Genomic DNA, 25,307 nt, shown 5'->3' with positions numbered 1-25,307 from the left:
ACATTTGAGTGTGTTAACCAGCCTGGTTGAAGAGAAAGGTTTATCCTCCATGACTCTGGAGAAACTGGTTTTGGGTAGAGGCTCGGATGCCTCAGCCTTGAAGAACTTTACCCCCTCCGAATGATAATGGAAGTGGGTACAAGTAATGGAATTGAGGCGAGGCTCACACCACTTCTGACTGCAAGGAGCTTCGCCATACCAGGAACGCGGGCTAGCGAGGAGTTCCCTCGCCGGCCAACTCGCCGTTTTGCATCACTGGCGAGGACTGGCGAGGAGGAGGACGGGGATGTGGAAGAAGCGAGAGGCGCTTGGGAGGTCCGCGCGCTCTGCCCTCCACGTCCGCCCTGGGGCTGCGATTGGCCGGCGAGGGAGAGGCGGCGAGAAAGTGCTCCGTCTTCCAAGCGGAAAGGGGGCGGGCTGGCTGGCGTTGGAAGCGGAGAGAGCTTTCTGCGTTTGGCACGGTTGCGAGAGCCGTGCGTAGGGGACGCGATTGTGGCGCAGGGCGCCTTTGGAGAAAGTGCCATGGGGGAGAAAGCGGCGCCCCTCCGAAGCGCGTGCCGCGAAGGTCAGTCGTTGCCGTGCGGGGTAACCCATCCCCCAAAAAATCGCATCCCACCCCACATCCCCTTGTTGAGTTCTTTCTTTTGATTAGAAGCCCTAATTCTGCGAGTTGCTCAAGGTTTTGGAGGCAGCATGGTCTCTTGGCCCCGAAACCGGGGCCCCGAAACCGTGGGGGCCATGCACCGAAATTTGTGGGTGCCTGACACCTTCATGGGGAGTTTTTGGGTGCTCAGGGCCCCAGAGAGTTGGTATCCATGGTCTCTGCGCCTGCTCCTCCGAGGCATTCGCTTTCTCAAAATCCCCCTTCTTTCTGCCTGCCTAGAGCGGCCAACGTTTCTCGCAGAGCTCAACTGCAGTGTTTGAAACTCCCGTGGTTCTAGACGCATTTTGCGACCTGGAATTTCATCAGCGCCAGCAGTTTCTGAGCTCTGGGTGCAGTGCTGCGCCTAAGATATCAGATTAAAACGGCAGAGTGGAAGGAAAGGAGGAGCTTTTTTTGCCTACCCACTTCCAGCTACTCTCTGAAGATTGGAGAAGAGACCCTCTTAAGAATATTAGGGGGGTGGGCAGGGGAAGGATGTGAAAAATGAACATAACATTTTAGCTGCAGTTGATTCATTGTTCAGCTTTGTATTCTGGTTATTTAAAAAGTGTGCCTTGACATTCCGTTGTGGTGCCCATAACCTAGGTTTAAGGTGTTAGCTCCTAGCTTTCATCTCTCAGTTTCTAAAACGGCTTGGCTGGGAGCAGAAATGCAACAGGTTAAACTTCGCTCTGGTGTGTGGTGCAGGGATGGGAAAGCTGGCCCTGTTGAATGGGTGTCTCCATAAAAAGGGTCGAGGGCAGCATTATAGATTATTTGTTGTATTTACACAGTACACCGCTCTTTATAATTTTTGTGGGGGGAAATCAAAGAGCAGCTTGCAAGTGCTATACAGTAATAATATGAAATGCATGAGCCCAGCCACTAATAAAGCAATACAGTACCCTTAAAATTTGAAGAAAGCACCTCTGTTTCAACTGCAGTGAAATAATTAATGCCGAAGATTGTATGGATAGCCATATTTCAGCTGTATTATACTGTATTGTTTTGTGCCACTCCAGCCTCTGAGCAGTGTGAGATTTCAGGGTTTCTGGCCACATATCCAGGCAGAGGCAAATTAGGGGAGTGCGACCAGTTTGGCTGCACAGCTATTATTTAGAATGAAGCGTGAGAGGCAGCGGGGTGCCCAGTTTTGGCACGGTGCGCCACTGAAATTGGAGACCCCAAGGTCCTCCACTGACTCAGGGTTTGTGTTTCCTTAGGGATGAGGCAGCAGAGGCAGCAGTGTCTTTATGATAGATGGTTTATTTACACTTATGGTAGAAAGGCCCTGCGAGAGTAGGTATCGAACAAAAATGTAGTTCCATGAGTGTGTGATTATAGTAAAAAGGATGAAATAGGATAATGAGAGGATGGAAGTGGTTTTGCTCAATACACTGTACAGTCAAACCTTAGATTTTGAATGTCTCGGCTGCCAAACCAGGGACGGATTTAGGTTTGATGAGGCCCTAAGCTACTGAAGGTAATGGGGCCCTTTATATGTCCAGCTGTCCTTTGTCAACAACAAATTGTTGCTGTTTTTTGTGTTGAATATATGCTATACGGTAATTTATGGACCATTTGCACATAACAAAATACGTGTTTTATCAAAGTAATTGTTGAACTGAAATACATTCCATGCAGAATGTAGGCACCGTATATATAGAAATGAGCAAACCAGTGATATTTTAGGGAGCAGGTTACCAGGCGGGGCCCATTACTTACATCATGGGAGCCTACACAACACAAAACACTGTTGCTGTATGTAGGTTTTATTTTATTTGTTTTTAATCTTATATTTTGGAAATGAACATCCAGATTTCTTTCCTTAATTTTTTTTTGGGGGGCCCCCAAGAGAGTGGGGCCCTAAGCTATAGCTTGTTTAGCTTATACGTAAATCCGGCACTGTGCTGAACCTTTTGGAAGCCTGGAAGCCGAACACCGAAAACCCGGAAGTGAATGCTTCCGTTTTCAAACACGCCTCAGAAGTCGAACTGACTTCTGGAACATATTACGTTCAAAAACGGAGGTTCCTCTGTATAGGAAACTGCACAGGGGAAATGGTATAATATGATGTAATTTATTACCAGGTGGAAAGGTACTGCCCTTTGATATTTATATCAGCAATATAATGGATGTAGTTCACGTGCTAACTTTCAGAATTGCTTGATTACCTAGTGAAAGGTTTGCCACTTGTTAAATTACCTTTTATTCTTACCTTGTCAGGGAAGCATCCATTGAAAGCATGATAGCAGGTCACATGATGGGTGTTGTCAATTGAACTGAACACATGAACATCTCTATAAAGCACTGGCAGAACCAGTTTGGAGCTAATGGCTTCTTCCACTGTGGGGCACAGCACTCAAGTGATGTGAAAACGGTGTGTGATTTCTGCCTGAGACAGAAAGCAGAGGTTGGATAGTCATCAGCCATGGATGCTTACTTGAGATTCCTGCATTGCAAGGGGTTGGACTCTCTAACCCACGGGGTCCTTTCCTTTACAATTCTGTGATTCTATAACTGCAGTTGTTCCACAAAAAAGCTCATGTGAATAGCTTATAAGCCCTTGATTTAAAGCCCCACAGAACGTATATTTGAAGCGGTGTTGCTCTGTTGATTCTCTGAGAGCAGTGTGTTTCATAGGAAGTGAGGTGGCAAATGTCTGGCACCGAAAGCAAGATAAGTCTCATTGAAAAGAAAATCTGATCTGACTCAATCTGACTGGGCGCACGCACACACAGTTATTTTCTGTTGAAACTGAGAGTAGTCATCAAAGCAATTTAAGCAATGCAGCCCTTCTGTCAGTGAAACTGCAGCATTCTGAAATATGTAAACACTGCAAGTCATTGTCCTGGTGTTTGCTTCCTACTCCTCCCTTCATCTCCCTCCTCTTGTATACATATTAAAAGTTAGCTGCCAGTCATGTAATTTGGTTGATAATTATCTCAGTTTGCGTGGATGTTTTCCCACCCATTAGGCCTACTCCATTTCCCAAAAGTGCTTTGCAGGTCCTCACTGCAGTCTGTCCATTAATCTCTGAGGTTCTAGGTAGCAGGTAGTTAGTTCAACTTGCAGGCTGCCTTGAATGGAACTTGACGGGCTGCAGTTTTGTCTCTCGGTTTTTGGCAGGAATGTGAGATGGAGGTGCTCATGTGGAAAATCTTTATCTGCCCTTCTAGTTTTGAGAGGATAATAGCACACTACAGTACTTTATTTGAAGTACCAGTGTTTATTTCCATTAAGAAGGGAAGCAGTACATCAACCCTTGCTAGCCTCGTCTGCTATTTACCCTTTCTGAGGAAAATCTGATGTTAAAGCCAACTTGCTGCCAGTGACCCATTTGCAATATCTGAACAGGCCATGTATAATATTAAGCCCCGTTTTGAAAGCACCAAAACACTGCTGTCGTTTTGCCAGGTATCATTTTCTTTTTTTTACACAACGATTGAAGTCTGCTATTGCGACGAGTGTAATTTGGATTTTATATCAAATTTTAGTGGGGGAAGAAAATTATTATTTGCGCTGTCCTTGGTTTCTGTCACACATGTACACAGTAAATTAGAATTATGTTGAATTCCTAGCTGAAATATCTGCTCGAATAAAAACCTTGTCATACCACTTCCAGAAGATGAATTCAATGTGTTTTTTGACTTCAGTGGCATTTTAATATTAAAACTTCCATATCTTCACAATACAAGATATTCAAGGATTCAAATATATAGCAATAATATAAAAGCTTAACTTATTTAATTAATTACAGTATTTGTGGGAAAAGAGAGTAACCAAAGACATAACAAAGGCATTTAAACAAAAACAACACACACAAAAAACATTAAGCTGCTACCCAGCTGATTTCCACTTAATACTTTCCATTTATGTATTCATTTCAAAAGAACATTGAGAGACCACTGGTCTAATAAGATTTTGCTACTGCCTCCAGCAACAACCAATATTACTGTGTGTGTGTGTGTGTGTGTGTGTTACTCCAGACTACAGTTCCATTTTTGAGATGCAGTCTTTTGCCCTGCAGATATATATAAATGTGTATTTGACTTCTGAATGGTAAATAACATTACCTCAGAAATGATGAATAAATAGCACTTTATACCTTGGGCATTGAGGGGACCTGTGCATGTGATGAAGCAATCTTGCTTCAGAAATGAGATATATTCAAAGGAATATCATGTGGAGAAATATTACTGAGGAGGCTTCTTGCAGTGACATTAGTATGCATTTAGTATTTGAGTGCCTTTGTCCATCTACACGTGTTCCTTGACTCGTGCTGTTCACCTCCTAGCAGTTGAGAAAAGGAAGGAACGGGATTCCAGTCTCCTCTTTAAAGAGGAGCAATGACTTCATTATTTAACTGTTTGGGACAACTATTAAGGTAGAGCCTGCTTCTCCTCTTTTAAGGGGACCTCTCTCTCCACAACCAAGAATGTGCACTGTAAGTTGTGGTGATATCCCCCCGCCGCCGCCAATGTGTTTTTCATCCCCTCGTTGTGCCAAGAATTGCATCGCTAGACGTAGGTAGCATTTGAATTTTTCAAATGCTTGAATGAGCGGCACTGTGGTCTGCAATCTCCTCTAGCTGTTAAACCCCCCATCCAGACATCGTGCTGTTGCCCATCTGTAACCAAAACCATTTGCTTAAAAAAGGAAGAAAGAGGGAATCTGCTTTACGCTCAAGTCCTTGCTGAAATGGAGGGACTATCTGTCTCCTGCTGCCTCCCATTCCCCACCCCACCCCCGGTACTTGGATGACAGGGGATCATGTTGAAAGGTTCATGAATGAATTACTTTCTTCTGTGGAATGTATATTCATGAGGGGCCCACCCACCCGGTGCCAATTAACTTTTCCCCTCCAGACTAAGTAAAGCCCATATTGTTGTCGTTTAGTCGTGTCCGACTCTTTGTGACCCAATGGACCATAGCACGCCAGGCACTCCTGTCTTCCACTGCCTCCCGCAGCTTGGTCAAACTCATGTTCGTAGCTTCGAGAACACTGTCCAACCATCTCGTCCTCTGTCGTCCCCTTCTACTTCTGCCTTCCATCTTTCCCAGCATCAGGGTCTTTTCCAGGGAGTCTTCTCTTCTCATGAGGTGGCCAAAGTATTGGAGCCTCAGCTTCAGGATCTGTCCTTCCAGTGAGCACCCAGGGCTGATTTCCTTAAGAATGATAGGTTTGATCTTCTTGCAGTCCATGGGACTCTCAAGAGTCTCCTCCAGCACCATAGTTCAAAAGCGTCAATTCTTCGGCGACCAGCCTTCTTTATGGTCCAGCTCTCACTTCCATACATCACTACTGGGAAAACCATAGCTTTAACTATACGGACCCATATTAGTTTGCATGGAATTCAACTAATGCGAGATTTGGCAACGGAACCAATGTCTGAAAGTAACCTAGGACTGCTGATTATTTAGCTCCCTGTTTAGTGTTATGCATCTCTTCCTACACTATTCAGACACAAATTCTGCCTTCAGCTATTTCCCTTCTTACGCCTCCCCCTCCCAGCTGACATGGTGCTGCCTGTCACCATCACTCTGCTGCATGCTAGAGACCCTGGGAACCTGCTGCCAGTCAGAGTACGTGACACAGGATGAGATGGGCGAGTGGTCCGAATCAGCATGTGGCCCTGTTTTATATTCCTGTGCATTCTAAAGAAGACTCTTAGAAGTAAAATATTCTCTTTCGGCGAGGAGAGATCTGTTAGGAAAATATGTTCATATTGATTATTTTATTTATTAAGGTATTTTATCTACCACCCATAATATTTATCCCAGGGCTGTTTATGTATTCCCCGGTGTTAATTCCAGGGATGGCTTTACTGGGTCAGGTTTTTGTTTTTTGTGAGAAACTACATGTGTGCTGTTGTTTTCGCTTATAGAAATATATAGGTTGAGCAGATGCAGGCTGGCAGTTGTCCATACGATGCTATCTATCTCAGTGCATCACTTTGGTATTCTAGAAGCTGCTCCTGAAAACAAGGAATCTCTCATCAATCTTCTCCCCTCATCTTCAAACTTAGAACTTGTTTTACTTGGTTGTCGGGCCAAATTCAAAATCGGGGAAACTTTCCTCGTTTTGTTCCTTTGCATACAAGACAAGTGGGATATAAAGACAAATTCCAGAGGCTTGATGTAGTTATGGCCTTCTTATGCATCGTTAAGTATCACATTATTCTTTGCTTTCATTTTTAATGGATGTTTTCGGTGATTATTAATTGCTTCCTGCCTGTTGCAAGCTGGGCTGCTCAACATAGTACTAAGCTCTATGAAAACCTGGAGCGGGGGCAAGAGTTTTCCTTTGTTACAGATGTGGATAGTTGCTTTTAATCTTTTGTGTGTGTGGATTTGATGTGCTTCAGTCATATATATACCGTACTTTTCTTCTTTTCCCAGGTGACGTGTTTCCTTTGGTCTGCCCCAACTCTCATCATGCCTGGTGTCAAGTCCTCAATGTTTCAAAGCTAGAAGCTTCTTTCTTTGCCTATTCCGGCAGATATGCCAATGAAACCGAGCTGAGTGTTTCTGTGCCCACAAGAAGCAAATACAGCTTGTATGTAGGTGTCGCCTTGGCTATAGGCTCAAGTATCTTTGTTGGTTCCAGCTTTATATTGAAAAAGAAGGGCCTTTTGCAGTTGGCTGAAAAGGGGTTCACTAGAGCAGGTAAGAAATACTTATTCTTTTATACAGGGCTTTTTAAAAAGCCGGAATTCACCGGAACTCAGTTCTAGCACCTCTCTTTTTTTTTTTTTTTTTAATGTTTAATCTTTATTAAGTTTAAAATCAATATAAAACAAAACAATTCTCTAAAATAAAAGCAAAATCAATACATACATATATAATCATACAAATTCAAACGAAGCTTATTCCATCTTCTCAAATATATCGTCAACTTGTCTTATATATCTTCCATTCTGTCTTCTCATCTTCTTTTGTAATTCGACTTCCCCTTCTCTTCTATCCTGACTATGACATTGTTTATCCTCCTACTGCTTACATTAACTTTCCTCCTTGGAATACTACAAAATATTGGTTTCTAACCCAAGTTCTTTTAAGTATACTCCAAATTTTCCCCAATTGTCAATAAATTTTTTATTGGAACCGCCCCTAATTGAATTCGTCAATCTCGCTAAATCAATATAACCGATTAATTTCTCTTGCCAATCTCTAATAGTGGGTACTTCCTTACTTTTCCATAATTTTGCAATTAAAATTCTCGCCGCCGCTACCGAGTATAAAAATATCTTTTCATCTTTTTTTTTCACTTCCTCTTCAACCATTCCTAATAGGAAAGATTCTGGAGTCTTCTTTATGTTGTATTTGAATATTTTCTTTAACTCTTCTAACACTCCATTCCAGAAAGGTTTAATTTTTGGGCACTGCCACCAGATATGTAGGAACGTACCTACTTCTCTTTCACACCTCCAGCAATGATTATCTTTAACTTTATACATTTTATGGATTTTGACCGGCGTCAGATACCACTTATAGAACATTTTTATTAAATTTTCTCTAATTGTTTCTGACGCCGTGAATTTCCATGTTACACTCCAGAGTTTTTCCCACTTATCCATTTCTATTGCTTTCCCTAGATCCATTGCCCACTTCGTCATTGTCTCCTTCACGACTTCATCCTTCACTTCCCATTCTAGAATGGTGTTATATACTTTGGATATAATTTTCCGTTCACTATGTAGTAGACTTTTTTCAAGTAGGGATGGTTCGGACATAAACCCTCCTTTTTTCATATCCTCTTGAAACCTACTATTTAATTGATAATATTGGAGCCACCCTGCCAATTGCTGCTTAACATCTTCATATTTTTTAATTTTAAATACCCCTTCTTTTTCCTCTATTAAGTCCTTATACTTTATCCATTTTCCATCATTATTTACTTTTTTCACTGTTATTATTTCGATAGGTGACAACCATTTTGGTGTCTTCGGTTCCATCAGAGGTTTATGTCTTTCCCATACCTTCAATAGAGATTTTTTAATAACATGCGTGTTAAACCCTTTATGTATTTTTACTTTTCCATCCTGCAAGTAGGCATGCCAACCCCATCTATTTTGAAATCCCTCTAGATCTAGTAGCTCGTGATTTTCCAAGGTAATCCATTCCTTTATCCAAAGAAGGCTTGCGGCATCATGATAGATTTTTAGGTTAGGAAGCCCCAGTCCTCCTCTCTCTTTTATGTCGGTTAATAATTTAAATTTTACTCTGGCTGGTTTATTGTTCCATATAAATTTGGATAGATCTTTATTCCATTGTTTAAACATTCCACTTCCTGTTCCTAGGATTGGGAGCATTTGAAATATGAACAGCATTCTCGGTAGAACATTCATTTTAATGGTCGCTATTTTGCCCAGAAGTGATAAATTTAGTCTTTCCCATATTTCTAAATCTTTTTTAACCCCATTCCAAATTTTGACGTAATTATCCTTTACCAGATTATTAGTATTATTAGAGACCCAAATTCCTAAATATTTAGCCTTTTTAACCACCTTCAATCCTACTCTCTCTTGTAACCTTTCAATCTCCTCTTTCCTTAAGTTTTTGACCAACATATTCGTTTTTTCTTTATTTATGCTAAACCCCGCTAACTCCCCAAATTCTCTAATTTTCTCTAATGCTTGGGGTACACTTTCCTCTGGATCCTCCAATGTAAGAATGATATCATCAGCGAACGCTTTTAATTTATGGGTGTCTCTTCCCCTTGTTATTCCTTTAATCCTCTCATCCTCTCTTATGTTTTTTAGCAGAAATTCTAAGCACAGGATGAATAATAATGGGGAAAGAGGGCAGCCCTGCCTTGTTCCTCTTTGTATCTGGATTTCCTCTGTTAATTCTCCATTTATAATCAGTTTGGCTCTCTGTTTATTATAAATTGCTCCTATACCTTTTACAAATTTTCCTCCAAAACCCAATTTTTCTATTCCTTTTTTCATAAATATCCATAGGACTTTATCAAATGCTTTTTCTGCGTCCAATAATAAAAGGGCCGCTTTCTTATTTATTTTCACACTTAGATACTCCAAAATATCTATAATATTCCTCATATTATTATACATTGATCTCTTTGGTAGGAACCCCGTTTGGTCTTTGTTAATTAATTTTCCTAATATAATTTTCATCCTATTTGCCAATATGTCTGTAAATAATTTGTAATCATTATTTAACAAGGATATAGGGCGGAAATTTTTAATCTGTGTTGTGTCCGAATTTGGTTTGGGAATTACCACAATATAAGCTTCTTCCCACGATTCTGGGATTATCCCTTTTTCTAGGATGTTATTCATTAATTTCTTTAATGGATCTAATAATACCTTACCAAATTTTTTATAATATAGTGATGGTAACCCATCCATCCCTGGTGATTTTCCACTCTTAGCTCTCTTAATTGCCTCCTGGATTTCTATATTTGAAATACTTTTATTCATTAACTCCATCTCTCCTTCTTCAATTTTAGATATATTAGTTTTTTCAATATACTCTTCCACTTTTTGGCAATCAATTTTCCCCTCTGTATATAATTTTGAGTAAAATTGTGCAAATGTTTTCGAAATTTCTTTGGGCTCCATTATCGTCCTTCCCCCTTCTACTAATTTCGTTACCAATCTTTCTTTCCTCTTTTCCTTTAATTGCCAGGCTAAATATTTTCCAATTTTATTAGAGTATTCAAAACTTCTTTGTTTCAAATATCTTATCTTATTTTCTATTTCTTTGTCAAGTATGTTCGATACTTGACTTTGCAACACTTTTATATTTCTTTTCAAATCTTCTTTGTCCATTTTACTCACTTTCCCTATTTCCAATTCATTTTTCCTAATTTCTTTCAATAAATTGCTTAATTTCTGTTCCTTTTCCTTCTTTTTCCAGCTACTTTGACTTATGAAAAATCCCCTAATCACTGCCTTTCCAGCATCCCACACTGTGTTTATATTTATTTCTTGATTTAAATTTATTTCCAAATACTCTTTTATTACATTCTCCGCCTTTTTAACCACATTTTCATCTTCCAGTAATAACTCATTCATTTTCCATCGTTTGATTGTCTTTTCTATTCCTGCTATTTCCATCAATACCGGGTTGTGGTCAGATACAGTTTTGGGTAAAATATCAATTTTTTTACATCTTAATAATATATCCTTGGTTGACCAAATCATATCAATTCTGCTTTCCGAATTTTGTGGGTGGGAAAAGAAAGTGAATTGTTTTTGTGTTGGGTGTAAGCATCTCCATATATCTGTTAGGTCTAATTTATCTACTAATTGGAAGAAGGTTTTTGGGAGTTTCCCTTCTTTTTTCCTTTTTTCTTCATTTGATTTATCATAATCTGGAGTTACAATTCTAGCACCTCTCAGGTGGGTGCCATTGCCATTATCAGAACAAGGGAGGTGTTTGTGGTGAGTTATCACACCTCTTTTTCTAGAAAAAAAATAGCACTGTGCTTTATAACATTCAAAGTTGTAACCAACCTCTCTTAAATGTTCAAAAGCTCAAGTCCAAAAGCATGGCTTGTATTTCTGAAATGTGTATTTGAAACTGTCATAATATAATTATAATAATTTAATATTTATACCCTGCCCATCTGGCTGGGTTTCCCCAACCACTCTGGGCAGCTTCCAACAAAAGATTAAAAATACATTAAAACACCAGTCATTAAAAATTTCCCTAAACAGGGCTGCCTTCAGGTGTCTTCTAAACGTCAGATAGTTGTTAATTTCCTTGACATCTGATGGGAGGGCGTTCCCTAGGGCAGGCGCCACTACCGAGAAGGCCCTCTGCCTGGTTCCCCATAACCTCACCCCTCACAGTGGGGAACCGCCAAAAGGCCCTCAGCGCTGGACCTCAATCTCTGGGCTGAACGATGTGGTTGGAGACACTCCTTCAGGTATACTAGGCTGAGGCCGTTTAGGGCTTTAAAGGTCAGCACCAACACTTTGAATTGTGCTTGGAAACGTACTGGGAGCCAATGTAGGTCTTTCAAGACCAGTGTTATGTGGTCTCGGCGGCTGCTCCCAGTCACCAGTCTAGCTGCTGCATTCTGGATTAGTTGTAGTTTCTGGGTCACCTTCAAAGGTACCCCTGTGTAGAGCACACTGCAGTAGTCCAAGCAGTCATAGTTGGAGTGCTGTGAAGAGTAGATAACAACTTATGTGTTACCTGAAAGAGCGTCTCCACCCCCATTGTTCAGCCCGGACACTGAGATCCAATGCTAAGGGCCTTCTGCCGGTTCCCTCACTGCGAGAAGCAAAGCTACAGGTAACCAGGCAGAGGGCCTTCTTGGTAGTGGCACCCGCCCTGTGGAACACCCTCCCATCAGAGGTCAGAGAGATAAACAACTACCTGACATTTAGAATATACCTAAAGGCAGCCCTGTTTAGGGAAGTTTTTAATCTGTGATATTTTAATGTATTTTGGTATTTCTTGGAAGCCGCCCAGAGTGGCGGGGGAAACCCAGCCAGATGGGCGGGGTATAAATAATAAATAATAATGAATTTGTGAGCAGTTTGTTTTGGGAGCTTGCAATATTGACTCACTTTTCAGCTAAATAAGTTCTTGACGCGGCATGAAAATAATACAAAATGTAAATCTTTGTTCCTGTTAATATTACTACTTTTCAATGTTGGCATTGTAATGTAATGACTGCACTTTAAAATAACTTCCCTAGACTTTCGATTGTTTTTCCATCCAGCTTTTCTCTTTGGCATTGCCAGGTAGAGTAATTGAGTAGGTTTGCTTGGATAAGAGAGCACTTTTAAAAAATATAAAAACAAGCTAGAAGGTATACCTCAAATATTTTATGGCTTTTCCTTCATTCTTTTCATTGAAAATAGTGCCTTTCTCTTTTAAGGACAGGGTGGGTACTCTTACCTGAAGGAATGGCTGTGGTGGGCAGGGCTGCTTTCAAGTGAGTATTAAAGAGCTTCTCTATTTGTATACAGGCAACTCCACACACTGCCAAATGGCAGTTTTTCTAATAGGAACACACTGGTGTTTAAAGCAGGGGTCTCCAAACTACGGCCCGGGGGCCGGATGCGGCTCAATTGACCTGCCAATCCGGCCCGCGACGACACCCGCCGCCCGCTCTTACGGCGCGTAGCGCGGCAGCGCTCTTCCGGGTCGGGAAAAAAGTGCCGAAAATCCTTTGTGCGCATGCGTATGGGCCTCTCCCGACCCGGAAGAGGTCATTTCTGGTGCACTTCCGGGTCGGGGGAGGCCCATACGCATGCGCACAACGGATTTTCGGCACTTTTTCCACCCTGGAAGCGCGCCGCCGCACCAGTAAGCGCCCATGCGCACGGACGCGCACTCCCCCGCCCGCCGGCCCGCACAGGCACGCGCTCCCCCGTCCTCCGGCCCGCCGCGCGATCGGCGCGGTGGGAACCGGCCCAAACGCCGGTAAGTCTGGGGACCCCTGGTTTAAAGCTTATGTGCATATACTTGTTTGGAAACCATGACTGTGCACACACCATACATTTAAGGCAGTTTAAAATCACACTTCCTGGAAGATGTAGCTTCAGGATGCTGGGAATTGTAGCTCCGTGAGGGTTAAGCTACAGCTCCCAGGATTCCTTGCTGGAGCGGGGGGCTGGGGTGATGTGTTTAAAATGTATGGTGTTTCCTTAGCCCATGATTTGGCTAGGTTTCTCAGATGGTGCAGCAGACTGCCTCACTTAAGATGGGTGCTGGGTAAGATGGCCACTACTATAGTTGTGTTATTAGAGAAATCTTTCTCTGTTGTTCCCACAGCAGATGTCTTCCATAAATATCTCTCCCAGCAGCAAGGTGATAGGGAACCTGTGACCTCTTAATCCTCACCCTGAAGATCTAAGCAAGGATGAGGAACTCTTAGAACAGAACAATAACTTCATTTGTTTACAGTCAATGAGATTATAGTTTAGGGGCTACTTCTGAAAGGCACAACACTTTTGTTTCCAACAAACGCTCTTTGCACATATATTTAAGATCTTTCTCAACTGATTGATTGATTAATTTATATACCACCCTACACGCGGAGGTCTCAGGGCGGTTCACAGAAAAGATCACAATATACGAATTCAAGATAAAAACAATAACCCAATAACTGCCCCCCCCCAAAAAAGAGCCGCATTTTAAAAGGTTATAGGATGTCGTTCAGGTCAACCAAAGGCCTGGTTAAAAAGGCACGTTTTTGCCTGGCGCCTAAAGGTGTATAATGAAGGCGCCAGGCGAGCTTCCCTGGGGAGAGCGTTCCACAGACGGGGAGCCACTGCAGGGAAGACCTGTTCTCGTGTTGCTACCCTCCACACCTCTCGAGGAGGAAGCACACGAAGAAGGGCCTCAGAAGATGATCTCAGGGTGCAGGTAGGTTCATATGGAAAGAGGCGGTCCTTGAAGTATTGAGGTCCTGAGCAGCAATACTTCATGCTTCAAAGTTGTCACTGGATGGATAAGTTGGATGGATAGGTTGGAACCATTGGCATACATTTACAACAAGGTTCTTGCAACTGTTGGGAAATCTCAGTTGCCTGGCTAACAGCAGTTTCTTTTGCAGTGGGAATAGGGGAAGCAGCAAACTTTGCCGCCTATGCCTTTGCACCAGCCACTTTGGTCACCCCTTTGGGTGCACTGAGTGTTCTCATAAGGTCAGTACAAATTTATTTTGCTCATAGCAACATCCAGTACACTCTCTTAAGCACTCTGAAGTCAGTCATTTGACTGGGCCGAAAGCGAGTTAGCAAGTCGCCAGCTTTTCCACTCTTGCTTTATTGTGGATATTTCTACCACATCCTTCAGGCAAGTTCTTGGGGCGCCTTGCCCCCAAAGCAACAAAAATAAGAGCAGCCTCTCTGAACCAGAGCAGAAGTCTATTTAGGCATTCTTTCAAAATAGAAAAAGAATGATTATAGTGTGCAGGTAACATACTAAAAGCAGCATGATGAAAATATTAAATTGTAACAATTTTTAAAAAGCATAAAAATTACATTGGCAGGTGCCAATGGTTTAATTGGCCCGCAGGTGTCCATCTGGGGAAGGCCTATGTGGTGGCAGTGGTTTTACAGTCTGAATCTGATACAGCTCAGAGCAGCTTCCTTTTTACATTTCATACGTAAAATACACAATACAATATTTCTTCTGAGAAGAGCATATTGTCAACTGCTTAAAAATCAGCTGAAACAAATGGAAATAACCCCATGTTTTCTGCAGAACCAGGTGCCTTTCTTCGTAATGTGACATTATACCACATATGGCATTAAATTCCACATTAAGCCCAGTGGCATCAAGCTTTTGATTTCACTAGGTGATATTTGAAATACTGTGCCTCGGAAACAGTGAGTTGATGAACAAATTATGGGTGCTTATCCAGCTGAGACGATGACTTGCCTTTTAGGAGAGCTAGTGTACACCTGCACCTGTCCAACCCTTTCTGTGCTGTAGAACAGGTGCATGTGATGCAGGCGTGAAAAGACACATCCTTTGTATAGTCTCCCCCCTTTCTTTAAACGGAAAGGAACATAGATTGAAGGGATTCATAAATATAAAGCAGGGCCCATTCTTATGGGTCAGGGAAAGTCTGGGCAAAAAAAAAAGTCTTCATAAAGCATCAGGTGCAGCTGATGGTTGCTAGCTCATATATGGCAGAGGGAATGGCATTCCACAGAATCGGCAAGAGCAGGAAATGCCCATTTTCAGGTCACTGCCCTACAATATTCTTTAGGGTGTGGTGCCACAGATATGTACACACACGAACTAGCCTTATCTTACTTTGCAAATATGCATTGTATTTTCCTTTGTTCTTATTCATTGTGGTTGTTCTGAACTTCGGGTTTTTTTTATTTGCCGTATTTATAGCTTCGACATTCGAGATATTGTTATATGCTATATTTAAGGTGGTTTTTCTTTTTGTTTAAATCCAAATAGTGCAATATTATCTTCCTATTTTTTGAATGAAGAGCTCAATATTCATGGGAAGGTGGGCTGTGTGTTGAGCATTTTGGGGTCCACTGTGATGGTGATTCATGCACCTGAAGAGGAACAGGTTACATCATTGGATGAAATGGAGATAAAGCTAAAAGACCCAGGTATGTCATTCAGATGATTGGCTTGGGACAAGTAAATGCAATGTTACCTTGCTGAAGTTTCTGCTTTACTGCAGAACCAGCTCATTCATAGGGTTGGTGTTTTGTGGACTGTGCATAGTGTACTCTACAATACATAGACCCCCATTGCCACGTTACATCCAATATAGGATGTTAGATGGGCTGGACGCTAGACTGGCAACCCCACTAGGTGGATGCATCCTGTCTCCCCATTGCTCCCAGGCTCTTTGCAATTGTGATATGTGAATGTTCAGATCGGGCATTGGTATCACTCAACACTGTGCTTTCACCCTCTCTGCTGCTAGTACCAAACAATAAAAGCAGGGGAAAGTAAACATTGGGTGGGGCCCATACTCTGTTCTTCAATGCAGACAGGTCCAGGGGTGTGTTAGGCAGTCAAGCTTGACATTACTGTGTACTCTGCCCGCTTAATTGCTTGAGCAAATATCCTTGCACTTTTGCTCTGAGGGAATTGGGGGGTGGAGGCACACAGTGGCTTTCTTTCGCTTCTGAGGCAATGTTGGACATGCGAAGCACCCTTATACCAAAGCAATTTGGCCCATTAAAAGCTGTACTGTTTATTGTGGCTCCGCCAGAGCGCTTTCCCAGCTCTCATCATGCCTAAGGTTCTTTTGGACCCAGAATTTTTGGGTGCAAAGTGCATTCCTGGTTGCTGAGCTTTCTCTTAAACTTCCCTTGGCCGAGAAACTTTGATTCATGAAGAGATCCATCGTGCATTTGCTATTTGCAAGAACAGCAGAGAGGAACCTCCAGCCCTTGGGCCTGTGAGGCCACGTCAGCTAGGCCTACCTTTTACATCATGTCGCAGGTAAAGACATGGCCTTCTGCCAGAAGTGGTGTTTGCTGCCACTGCCTGTCAGCCGATCGTTGACACTTGCAAAGCTCTACGTCTTTGCCTGTGCGGGCAAACAAAAATGCTTCATCTGACTTCATGGTGATGAAAAGTGGGTGACTGTCCCCACCTGACAAAATGGCCAAGGGAAATGGTAATCAGCTTTCTTCTTAATGTACAATTGCATAGAATGCAGTGTGGCGCTGCTTAGAGAAAGGTGGCTTCTTCTGCAGCAATGGCCCTGCTTGCAGAACTGAATTTAGGTTTTTGCAAAAGCAAGCAGAGTTCCATAGAGTCTTGGAAGGTGAAACATATTTGGCTCTGATCTAGAGCCCGATGAGTACATACAACTCCCACTGCAGGAGTGTTACGCTTGCACTCCTCTGTACACAAGAGCCCTTTCCTTGGTCTGCAGAGGATAATGGAGAGGTTTTAAATGTATACATGGAACTATATTTCCATGTGGGGAAGTGGGAGGAGCTATGCTGTCTTTAATTCGTGATTTTCATGCTGGCTTGAATCCAGAGCTAAAACGAATCACTTGTGGAAGGGGAGGAAGCAATGATGTTCCATCAACATCGCTTTCTATGCTGTTTGAAAAGGTCTCCCAGACTTATGGAGATTTTTGAGTGCTGCTGGGGGAATAAGCAGAATTGGCCCTCCCAACCCCCTCACCGTGAATAGCAATATTTCCTTTGCTCATGGATATCTGGAGGTGACCAGATTGTGATTTTATTAATTGCTTCTTCACACACATTAATTATATTCCTTTCTCTTTCTCTCAAACAGTGTTCGTTGCATTTGCCACTATCGTAATTGTGATCTCGCTGGTCCTCATTTTTGGTGTTGCTCCAAGGCTCGGCCAGAGCAATATACTGGTGTACATTTCCATTTGTTCAGTAATTGGTGTGTTCTCAGTCTCCTCTGTCAAGGGTCTGGGCATTGCTATTAAAGACATGCTTTATCAGAAGCCCGTCTTCCGACATCCATTGGTTTATATTTTGGCAGCTGTTTTGGTGGTGTCTATCAGTACTCAGATTAACTACCTCAATAAATCACTGGATGTGTTTCATACATCTCTAGTGACACCCATTTATTATGTGTGCTTCACAACCATGGTGGTGATATGCTCTGTCATCCTCTTCAAGGAATGGAATAGCATGGAGCTTGGCGATATCATTGGGACCTTGAGTGGCTTCTTCACCATAATTATAGGCATCTTCTTCCTGCATGCTTTTAAAAACGTCAGCACCACCTGGATCCAGTTGACATCTTCTGTTAAAAGGGAGCCAATCTTGCCTCTCCATGGCTATGAGGCTCATCATACTTTATTGGAGAATATGGAAGCTCCAGCCTTGACCTGTGATGAGGATGACATTCTGTTCAGTCGAGGAAATGAACAAAGGGGTGGCCACCACTAAGTTATCTTTGGAAAACTTATACCAAAGCACCTCTGAGTGGTACCTGGAAGGACAGAAAGTGGTTGTGATGGTGTCCTCAATGATCAGAAATGGAAATAATGATGTTTTTGTGCGCGCACTTCCCATCTTTGGCAGCAAATGAACTTCAGTGACAGTTGTGGTGCTCTTGGTAAAGAGAACTGAATTGTATACATAACATATTTTCATAGATAGCACTTTATGGTTTCATTGCATTGGGGGGGGGATAGTGGTTTTCTTGGCCAACTTGCTGCTGTGTGTAAGAATCATGACTTCCCCGAATGTTGTCACCTAAGCATAGTGGAAATTTATTATTCACAGTTTTTCAGCAAATGTCCAAAAGGGGAGGAAAGTATCTTCTAGTTTTCAAAATTCTTGCAAAGAACTGTATGTTGGGGAAAGAGGTCTCTCATATGCCAGTTAGCATAGCACTGAATGAACTGGTATGGAAGCATATTTTCACTTACTGACACCTTCAAAGCTTGAATTTGTTCTCAAATGAAGGAGGCAGTAAAAGGGATGAGGAATCAGTTACACATTACTGGAGAACAGACATAACCTTTTTAGTAGTTTCAGGAAAAACCTCAGACTACATTCCTACCTGAGCACTAATTCCATCTTTTTGTTATATGTATGATCATTTTCTACAAAGTGTTCCAACTAAAGGTGACTAAAGATAACGTAAGTTATCTGGAAATGAGTTCTTTACAGTCAGAGCAGATGCCGTAGATTAAAATTTATTTATTTATTGTAAGGTACGGCATTTGTCCGTGTTAGAATTTTTTATTTTTTTAAAAGGTTTAAGTAAAAAAAAAATCAGATGAGGAAATACCTTATTCATTCACACTCTTATTTACCTAGTGTTAACATCTTTTTTTAAAAGAGCAAACATTATATTTTGAAATGTTTATCAGAGAAGCGTACTTTTATGTGCAGGGGAGTCTTTAATGTCATTCAGGATTTTTTGTGTGTACAAACATTTTGACTTGATACATTTGAATAAAACTTATTTTTAAGATGTTAACTTTCTGATATAAAGATTTTAAGTTTGGTACTATGATGATGTCCAAACAGGGGTGGGTGGGTGGTTTATATTGTTTCAATAAAATGTGCTTGCGCCCACTTCTTCTTTTTTTAATGAGAGAGAGAGAGAGAGAGAGAGAGAGGGGAAGTGTTTTGGGGAATTTGTGTTGGTTCCTGCAGGAACCTTTAGCAATGGGAATGATGAGTAGAGAGGTGGGGGGTCTGGTTCCATATGACCTGGCATACGGTAGCTGTTTTTGAATGAAGCAAATAAACAGATATGGGAATATTTTTCATAAAACAATAAAGAAGCCTTTCCTTGTGTACAAAAACCTGAACTGAAATTTTTTTTGGAGAAGGCTTATCTTGACAATTCTTTTTTTCACAAATTAACATGGAGAGTACATAAAAAACCGATTTGCTGCTGTGATATCACTCTTACGAAGACAGCTTTTGCATGGTTTCGTGCTGAATCGGAAAACAGTAATTGGATTTTCCGTGAACTGCCATTTGTTCTGATTTAGTGCTTAAAAGTGGGTTTTCCAGGGGGGGAAGGGCGGGGCAAAGACAAAGCTTCCTGCATCTGTGCCTAGAAAGCATGAGACAAGCAGAAAGCTTCTCGGACCCATCCTTTCTATGCATGGGACAAGCAGAAGTTGGGACGAGCTCTATGCTGCAAGTTTGCAGGTTTTGGAAAAAGTTGGTAGTGGATAGCATTCAGCTTCCTGAGAATATGTATTTTAAGGATAGCTGCTTTCTAGCTGTGCTAGAGATACGCTTGAAAGTTTGCGTAGACAGAGATTTCAGAAGCCAGCAACATAGCTGAAAAAATGGGGGAGGGGAGACTTGTCTCACCTCTTCCCATGACTAGAATTTTTCTAAGGTAATAACAGTGGTTCCTCTGTTGTCGAACGTAATCTGTTCCGGAAGACTGGAAGTGAAGTGGGTGGTTGGCAAATTCAATTGAGAAAATCGAGGAACGTGCCTTGGAAGTGTTCACTTCCGGGTTTTCGGCGTTTGGGTTCCGAAACGTTTGGCTTCTGAGACACTCGAAAACCGAGGTACCACTGTATTATGTAAAATAGCAATTATTCCAATGTCATCTGCTTGAATTTATGCAGGTAATTCTGCTATCCTTGGGGATGTAATTTGGATAGTATGGAGCCCATGGTTACAAGGAGTCATAATTTGATGTAATCGCTGTCAGGAGGCCTACCTTTTTGAGTTATAGTTTCTCTCCTGCATCTAAGGTGGCTTGGGTATCTAGTAGAATGTTGCAGAAGACTTGAATGTCCCACTGTGCAGCACAGCAGACCAGAGCAGCAAAACATCTTGGGGGAATCCTAATGCAAGAGTGTTAAAATTAATTCCAGACAAGTCTGGAAATAAAAATCAGTGGCACAGCCTTTATCAAGATTTCAAACAATATGCATATTATTTAATAGACACATTTTTGGTACAATATTTTATGAGGGTTGTGAAGAGCATTTTATCAACTGCAGCACACTGACCAATAACTCTTCAATTTGTAATAACGCTGAAACTTTACTCTTTCAACTCTTGGCGATGTGTTCAACTACATGTGCAACATAAAAAGGATTCAACAAGTTGTGCTTTGCAAATCTCTCAAGAAAACCTAAAGTCCCATTCATATAAATACATGTGTGCAGTGTATATATTTACAGGATGTGAACTATATATATATATTTAAATATGAATGCTGTCAAAGTCCCCCCCCCCCAAGCAGGTTTTCTTCTTTATTTAATACATTTTCCTAATCCATAGGCTCAGGGTGAATTGCAGCAGCTTGTTATCCACTAGAACTTCTAAAAAAAATTAATCCCACCCTTCCTCTAAGAAACTCGAGATTCTCTTGTCCTCTCTCCCTTTGGCCTCTCAACAACCCTGTGAGGTAGGTTAGGTTGAAAGATAGCAATTGGCCCACAATCCCCATAAGTGTTTCATTGGTGAAGAGGGATTTGGAATCCAACACTCTGTCCAGTAGCAGTATCATAGGACTAGCCTCTGGTCTGCCTCTATAGTTATTTTGTAGAAAAAGTCCAGGAGAGAAGATTAAAAGCACACTGTCCTTCATTTGAGGTGGAACAGCTGAGAGGTGCTGCAGTGCCAACTATTAAAGGAAGCAAAACAAAAGAGCACTGCAAGATCACGAGCTAACGGCAATATTTATAGCTTTGGTGAGCCAATGTGGCGCTGCATTTTCAGGAAAGCCTTGGAAACATTGCTGCTGAAGAATCTAGTCCTTGCCACTCCTCAACATTTGGTTGACAGAAGTGGGAAGAGACTTTATAAAATCCAGTTACTGCTCTGCAATTTAGGGCTCAAAGTGTGGTTCCATCCTGTTTCTTCCCCCAGCCAAGAACCATGATTTCCACCTCATCAGTGTCTACTCCACAGACTGTTTAAATGGCTGAGCAAACTATGGCTATCTTGGTAAAACACTTCCTTTTAAGCAGAAGGAAACACTGCACTGTTGCCCTGTCTCTGTATGTGGCCCTTTGAAGCAACATCTAGGAGCATTTCTTTTCATGATGCTGTCTCTACTGTGAACAACTTTGTTCCTCTCATGCCTTTTCAGGAAGCATCTTCTGCTATGGTATCAATCATCTGCAGCAAATCCTGAAATGTAGGGCGTCCCTCTGGTTTCTAGAAATTAATAGATAGTATTATTCTTGTGAGCTGCCAATTCTTTAACTCTGATTAAAACAATATTTTTATTAACACAACAACAAAACAGCAGATAAAAGCTAATAATACAGTAGTAGAGAGGATTGCTCCACCGCTACCACCTTTCCATTAATTCACCTGGTGTACTGCTCAGATAATTGGGGGGGGGGACACAATTGCAAATGAATAAAATAATTGTTTTTAAAATAACATTAGAGACCATCCAACCCGAGTTACAGAGGGAAAATGAATGAGTATAAAGTATGGGGATTTTTATTTTATTCTTAGAACAGAGTGAAGCAAATAATTTCTCATTCTTCACTGCAATTACTAAATCATATAGGTCATCCTCCAACTGAGCTCAGAATTTAGGAGTATCAGTATGAATTTGCTAACAATGATAAAGGTTTTATTTTGTTAGAGGGTAACCTTTTGCATGTATGTGATGTAAGCAATTCTACTTGATTCCTAAAACCATTTTTTGAAGGTGCAACGTTCTATAAGAAGGCCAGTCACTTCTTGGTGTCACGGGTTCTCTAATTACTTACCCCTTTCTATTTTTTTTATGGCATTTCTCTCACCTGTGCCTCCAAAGTGATTCCATCAAGTAGCAGTTGGTCATTCTTACAATTCAGGAACCATGCAAATTCCACTCAAAAGGCTTGTCCACACTGGAGCATGATGTCCTCCCTGTTTCACTGTTTTACCTTTCCCCCAGTAAATGCAGGGTTCTTTGATCCTTGCCCCTTTGGACTTTCCAATGATTGGGGGGGGGAATAGCATTTAAAGAGGGGAAGGTCTGAGAAAACCATGAGATGCCACTACATTAATGGGGAGACAAGTCGGTGCAAATCCAGTTTGCTCCAGTACAGAAACCCTGGGTCTGTACTAGATTTATACTTTCAAATTATATAGAATCAGGATTTTGGAGTTGGAAGGCATCCCGAGGGTCATCTAGTCCAACCCCCAGCAATGCAGGAATCTTTTTACCCAATGTGGGGCTCAAACCCACAACCCTGAGATTAAGAGTTTCATGCTTTTACTGATTGAGCTATCCTGCCTTCTTTTTTTGCTTTGTTCTTTTTAGCCTTGATTGTTCTCTGCCTTCATAGTTAAGTATAAAGCATTCCTGTATTGTATATCAGGGATCACATGGAGATGTACAACTAAAATATAAGGTACTGTACCTCATGCCAGCACAGCAACATCACATCATAAATATTCTTAGATGCTAACTTTGGCCGAAATAGACGGTGTCCTTGGCTAATCATAGTCACTACTTCATAGTTTGTGTTTGTCTCAAAGGGCATTTTGCCTTCAGTAAATACTTCCCACATGAGAACACCTGAAAAATTAAGAGACACAAAAAGACTGTTGGCTGATTACCAGAGAGATGTTATTTAAACTAGAACATGCATGATGTATCTGTAATGGCAAATATGTTAATAGAAAATAATTCCTAAAAACAGGTAGGTAGCCATGTTGGTCTGAGTCGAAGCAAAAAAAAAAAAAATCCTTCAGTAGCACCTTAAAGACCAACTAAGTTTATATTTTGGTATGAGCTTTCGTGTGCATGCACACTTCTTCAGATACATCTTCAGATACATGCACACGAAAGCTCATACCAAAATATAAACTTAGTTGGTCTTTAAGGTGCTACTGAAGGAATTTTTTTTTAATTCCTAAAAAGTTACTTATTGTTCCTTATGCCTGCTGGTCCCAAGTCTTCTAAGATAATTTAGAATTGACACTGGAACAGTAAGACTGAGAATAAGCCATTTGGAGAAAAATTAGTTAGACTGAAGAGATTATGTGTAACATCTCAGAGAAGGTTTGATGGCCTATTCAGACAACCATGACTATCACATGATGCTTCGGCTTATCAGATCTTCAGAAACCCCTCTCTCAAAGAGTGCTTTGAAAGGGGCTGAGACCCTTGAAGGTAAAAAAGGTCAGGTGGTTGACAAATGGCTGGTTCTGCCCACCTGTCAAACCTGGTCCACAAAGGGTAGGTGAGATAACAATCTGGTCCACTAGCCAAAGTGTTGTCCACCCCAATTCTAAATAGTAAGTACAAATTATGTGGTCAGTTTGTAGCCAATACCTCCACATTTTAAATAGAATAAAAACATTGCCACCTTACCAAAAGACCAGACATCTGACTTGCTGCTGAACCTGCTATAATTAAAAACCTCTGGGGGGCACCACTTCACAGGAAACTTAGCACCTGAAGAGCTTGTGTACTGGTCATCAAGCACATACCTAAAAAGGGAAAACACTATGATTCCTCCAGTCTGAAACCAGCCCTAGAAGCCCATCAAGAGGTAAGTGTTCACACCTCCATCTAGTGGCTACTTGTAAACTTCACAAATATCATTTGAAAGTATTCACTATGGAACTAATATTTAAATCTGCAACAACTTGTAATCTGTACTTGTACTCGCATTTATTAGTCTATTAGGAGCTGTCAGGAATTTGACAACTGCAACCCTTTGCCCCCCTTTTTTGCAATTTCAGGTATGCAGCAGCTGCAGGCCTCCGTCTATGAGTAAATCCACCAATCACAATGACATCATCTGATCCCCCCGCCCCACCACCCTCGGGCGTCTTCAGGAGTCCCTTTCAAAGCTGCATTTGGCTTGGTAGACAGCAAGATATGCAGGTTCAATCTAGGTACAAATGCCAGCTCAGTCTAGGTACTTGTAATTTTCACATTTGCCCATGCAAAATGCATCAATTCCACTTAAATTCCAGGGGCCAGTACCTTGTCATTCCGAAGTCAGACACTTTCACCACCCCTGATTCATTCACTAAGCAGTTTCTAGCAGCCTGAGGGAAAACACAGGCATGTTAATATTTGCAGTGATGATACAGCCGGATAAGAATGTGCTAAGCTTAAATTTTGAAAACTGCAACTGTGCAGAGGCAACCCTAGCACACCTCAAGTGGTTGCCTTAGGTGGAGGCATATTTTGGATGCCATTGAAAGCAGCAGAATGAGAGGCAGGAGGGACAGGAGCTGTAGCAAAAATTACAAAAAGGGACTGTAGACCCTAACAAATTTATTGCATAATAATCTCTCGTTGGCCTGATCCCAAGTTCAGCTAGGACTGAAGTGACTTTCATAAAATAATTCAGCCAACTGAACATCACATACTGATATTTGGGGTGGCTAAAGATGGCAGGTAGCTTTGGTGCCTCCTTCTCACATGCCAATACACCTGTCTGAAATTAGTCCCCAGTCTGAAAATCTCTTGGGAGTTTCCACATGAAAGCGTAAGAAAAAGAAAAGGCTAACTGTTCCCTAATTATCTGAGAGTCAAAATAACATATTTATTAGTTACATTTGTATCCTGTCCCATGTCCAAAGATCTCAAACAAGTGCCATGAATGACTCCTGAGCAGGAGCTTGGCTACTATTCTTTCCCTCCCACTTCTGATGCCCTCTTCTGCCTCCCCAAGGTTTGCACAGCTGTTTATTGCAGCAGCTCTGGTTATAAGCTCTGCAGACGAATTGTGCCTCTGAGAGGCACCTCTCTTTGGGGCGAGGGGGGGGGCAGCTCAGAGACC

General features: G+C 41.6%; 2 protein-coding genes across 7 annotated transcripts in view; one reads left to right on the top strand and one right to left on the bottom strand.

The window, feature by feature from the left end:
- Positions 1 to 19,051, top strand: NIPAL1 (NIPA like domain containing 1). The gene is made up of 6 exons (XM_035111954.3): positions 1 to 565; positions 7,046 to 7,312; positions 12,507 to 12,563; positions 14,190 to 14,280; positions 15,557 to 15,717; positions 17,378 to 19,051. The coding sequence occupies exons 1-6, from the start codon at positions 121 to 123 to the stop codon at positions 18,007 to 18,009; spliced, it is 1,653 nt and encodes a 550-aa protein (XP_034967845.3). The 5' UTR covers positions 1 to 120; the 3' UTR covers positions 18,010 to 19,051.
- A 1,405-nt stretch (positions 19,052 to 20,456) lies between these two features.
- The window catches only part of TEC (tec protein tyrosine kinase), a 55,900-nt gene continuing 51,049 nt past the window's right edge, over positions 20,457 to 25,307 (bottom strand). For all 6 annotated transcript variants that reach the window (XM_060278885.2, XM_060278886.2, XM_088660900.1 and 3 more), the window contains exons 15-18: positions 24,503 to 24,567; positions 23,882 to 24,000; positions 22,926 to 23,083; positions 20,457 to 21,717 (exon numbers count right to left, since the gene is read on the bottom strand). In XM_060278885.2, coding sequence (XP_060134868.2) covers positions 21,646 to 21,717; positions 22,926 to 23,083; positions 23,882 to 24,000; positions 24,503 to 24,567 — 414 coding nt within the window. In that variant the 3' untranslated portion in view covers positions 20,457 to 21,645. The remainder of the gene's footprint in view (positions 21,718 to 22,925; positions 23,084 to 23,881; positions 24,001 to 24,502; positions 24,568 to 25,307) is intronic.

This window comes from Zootoca vivipara, chromosome Z1, assembly GCF_965207765.1.
Source record: "Zootoca vivipara chromosome Z1, rZooViv2.hap1.1, whole genome shotgun sequence".
In the NCBI taxonomy this organism is placed as follows: domain Eukaryota; kingdom Metazoa; phylum Chordata; class Lepidosauria; order Squamata; family Lacertidae; genus Zootoca; species Zootoca vivipara.
This window is presented reverse-complemented; position numbering and strand designations above follow the sequence as displayed.

What these genes read in the sequence shown, in the direction of transcription:
- NIPAL1 (XM_035111954.3), top strand. Translation starts at nt 121, where the DNA reads ATGATAATGGAAGTGGGTACAAGTAATGGAATTGAGGCGAGGCTCACA. An exon ending in GTGGGCAGGGCTGCTTTCAA is followed by an intron (nt 12,564 to 14,189) that starts GTGAGTATTAAA and finishes TTTCTTTTGCAG; the next exon opens with TGGGAATAGGGGAAGCAGCA. An exon ending in GATAAAGCTAAAAGACCCAG is followed by an intron (nt 15,718 to 17,377) that starts GTATGTCATTCA and finishes TCTCTCAAACAG; the next exon opens with TGTTCGTTGCATTTGCCACT.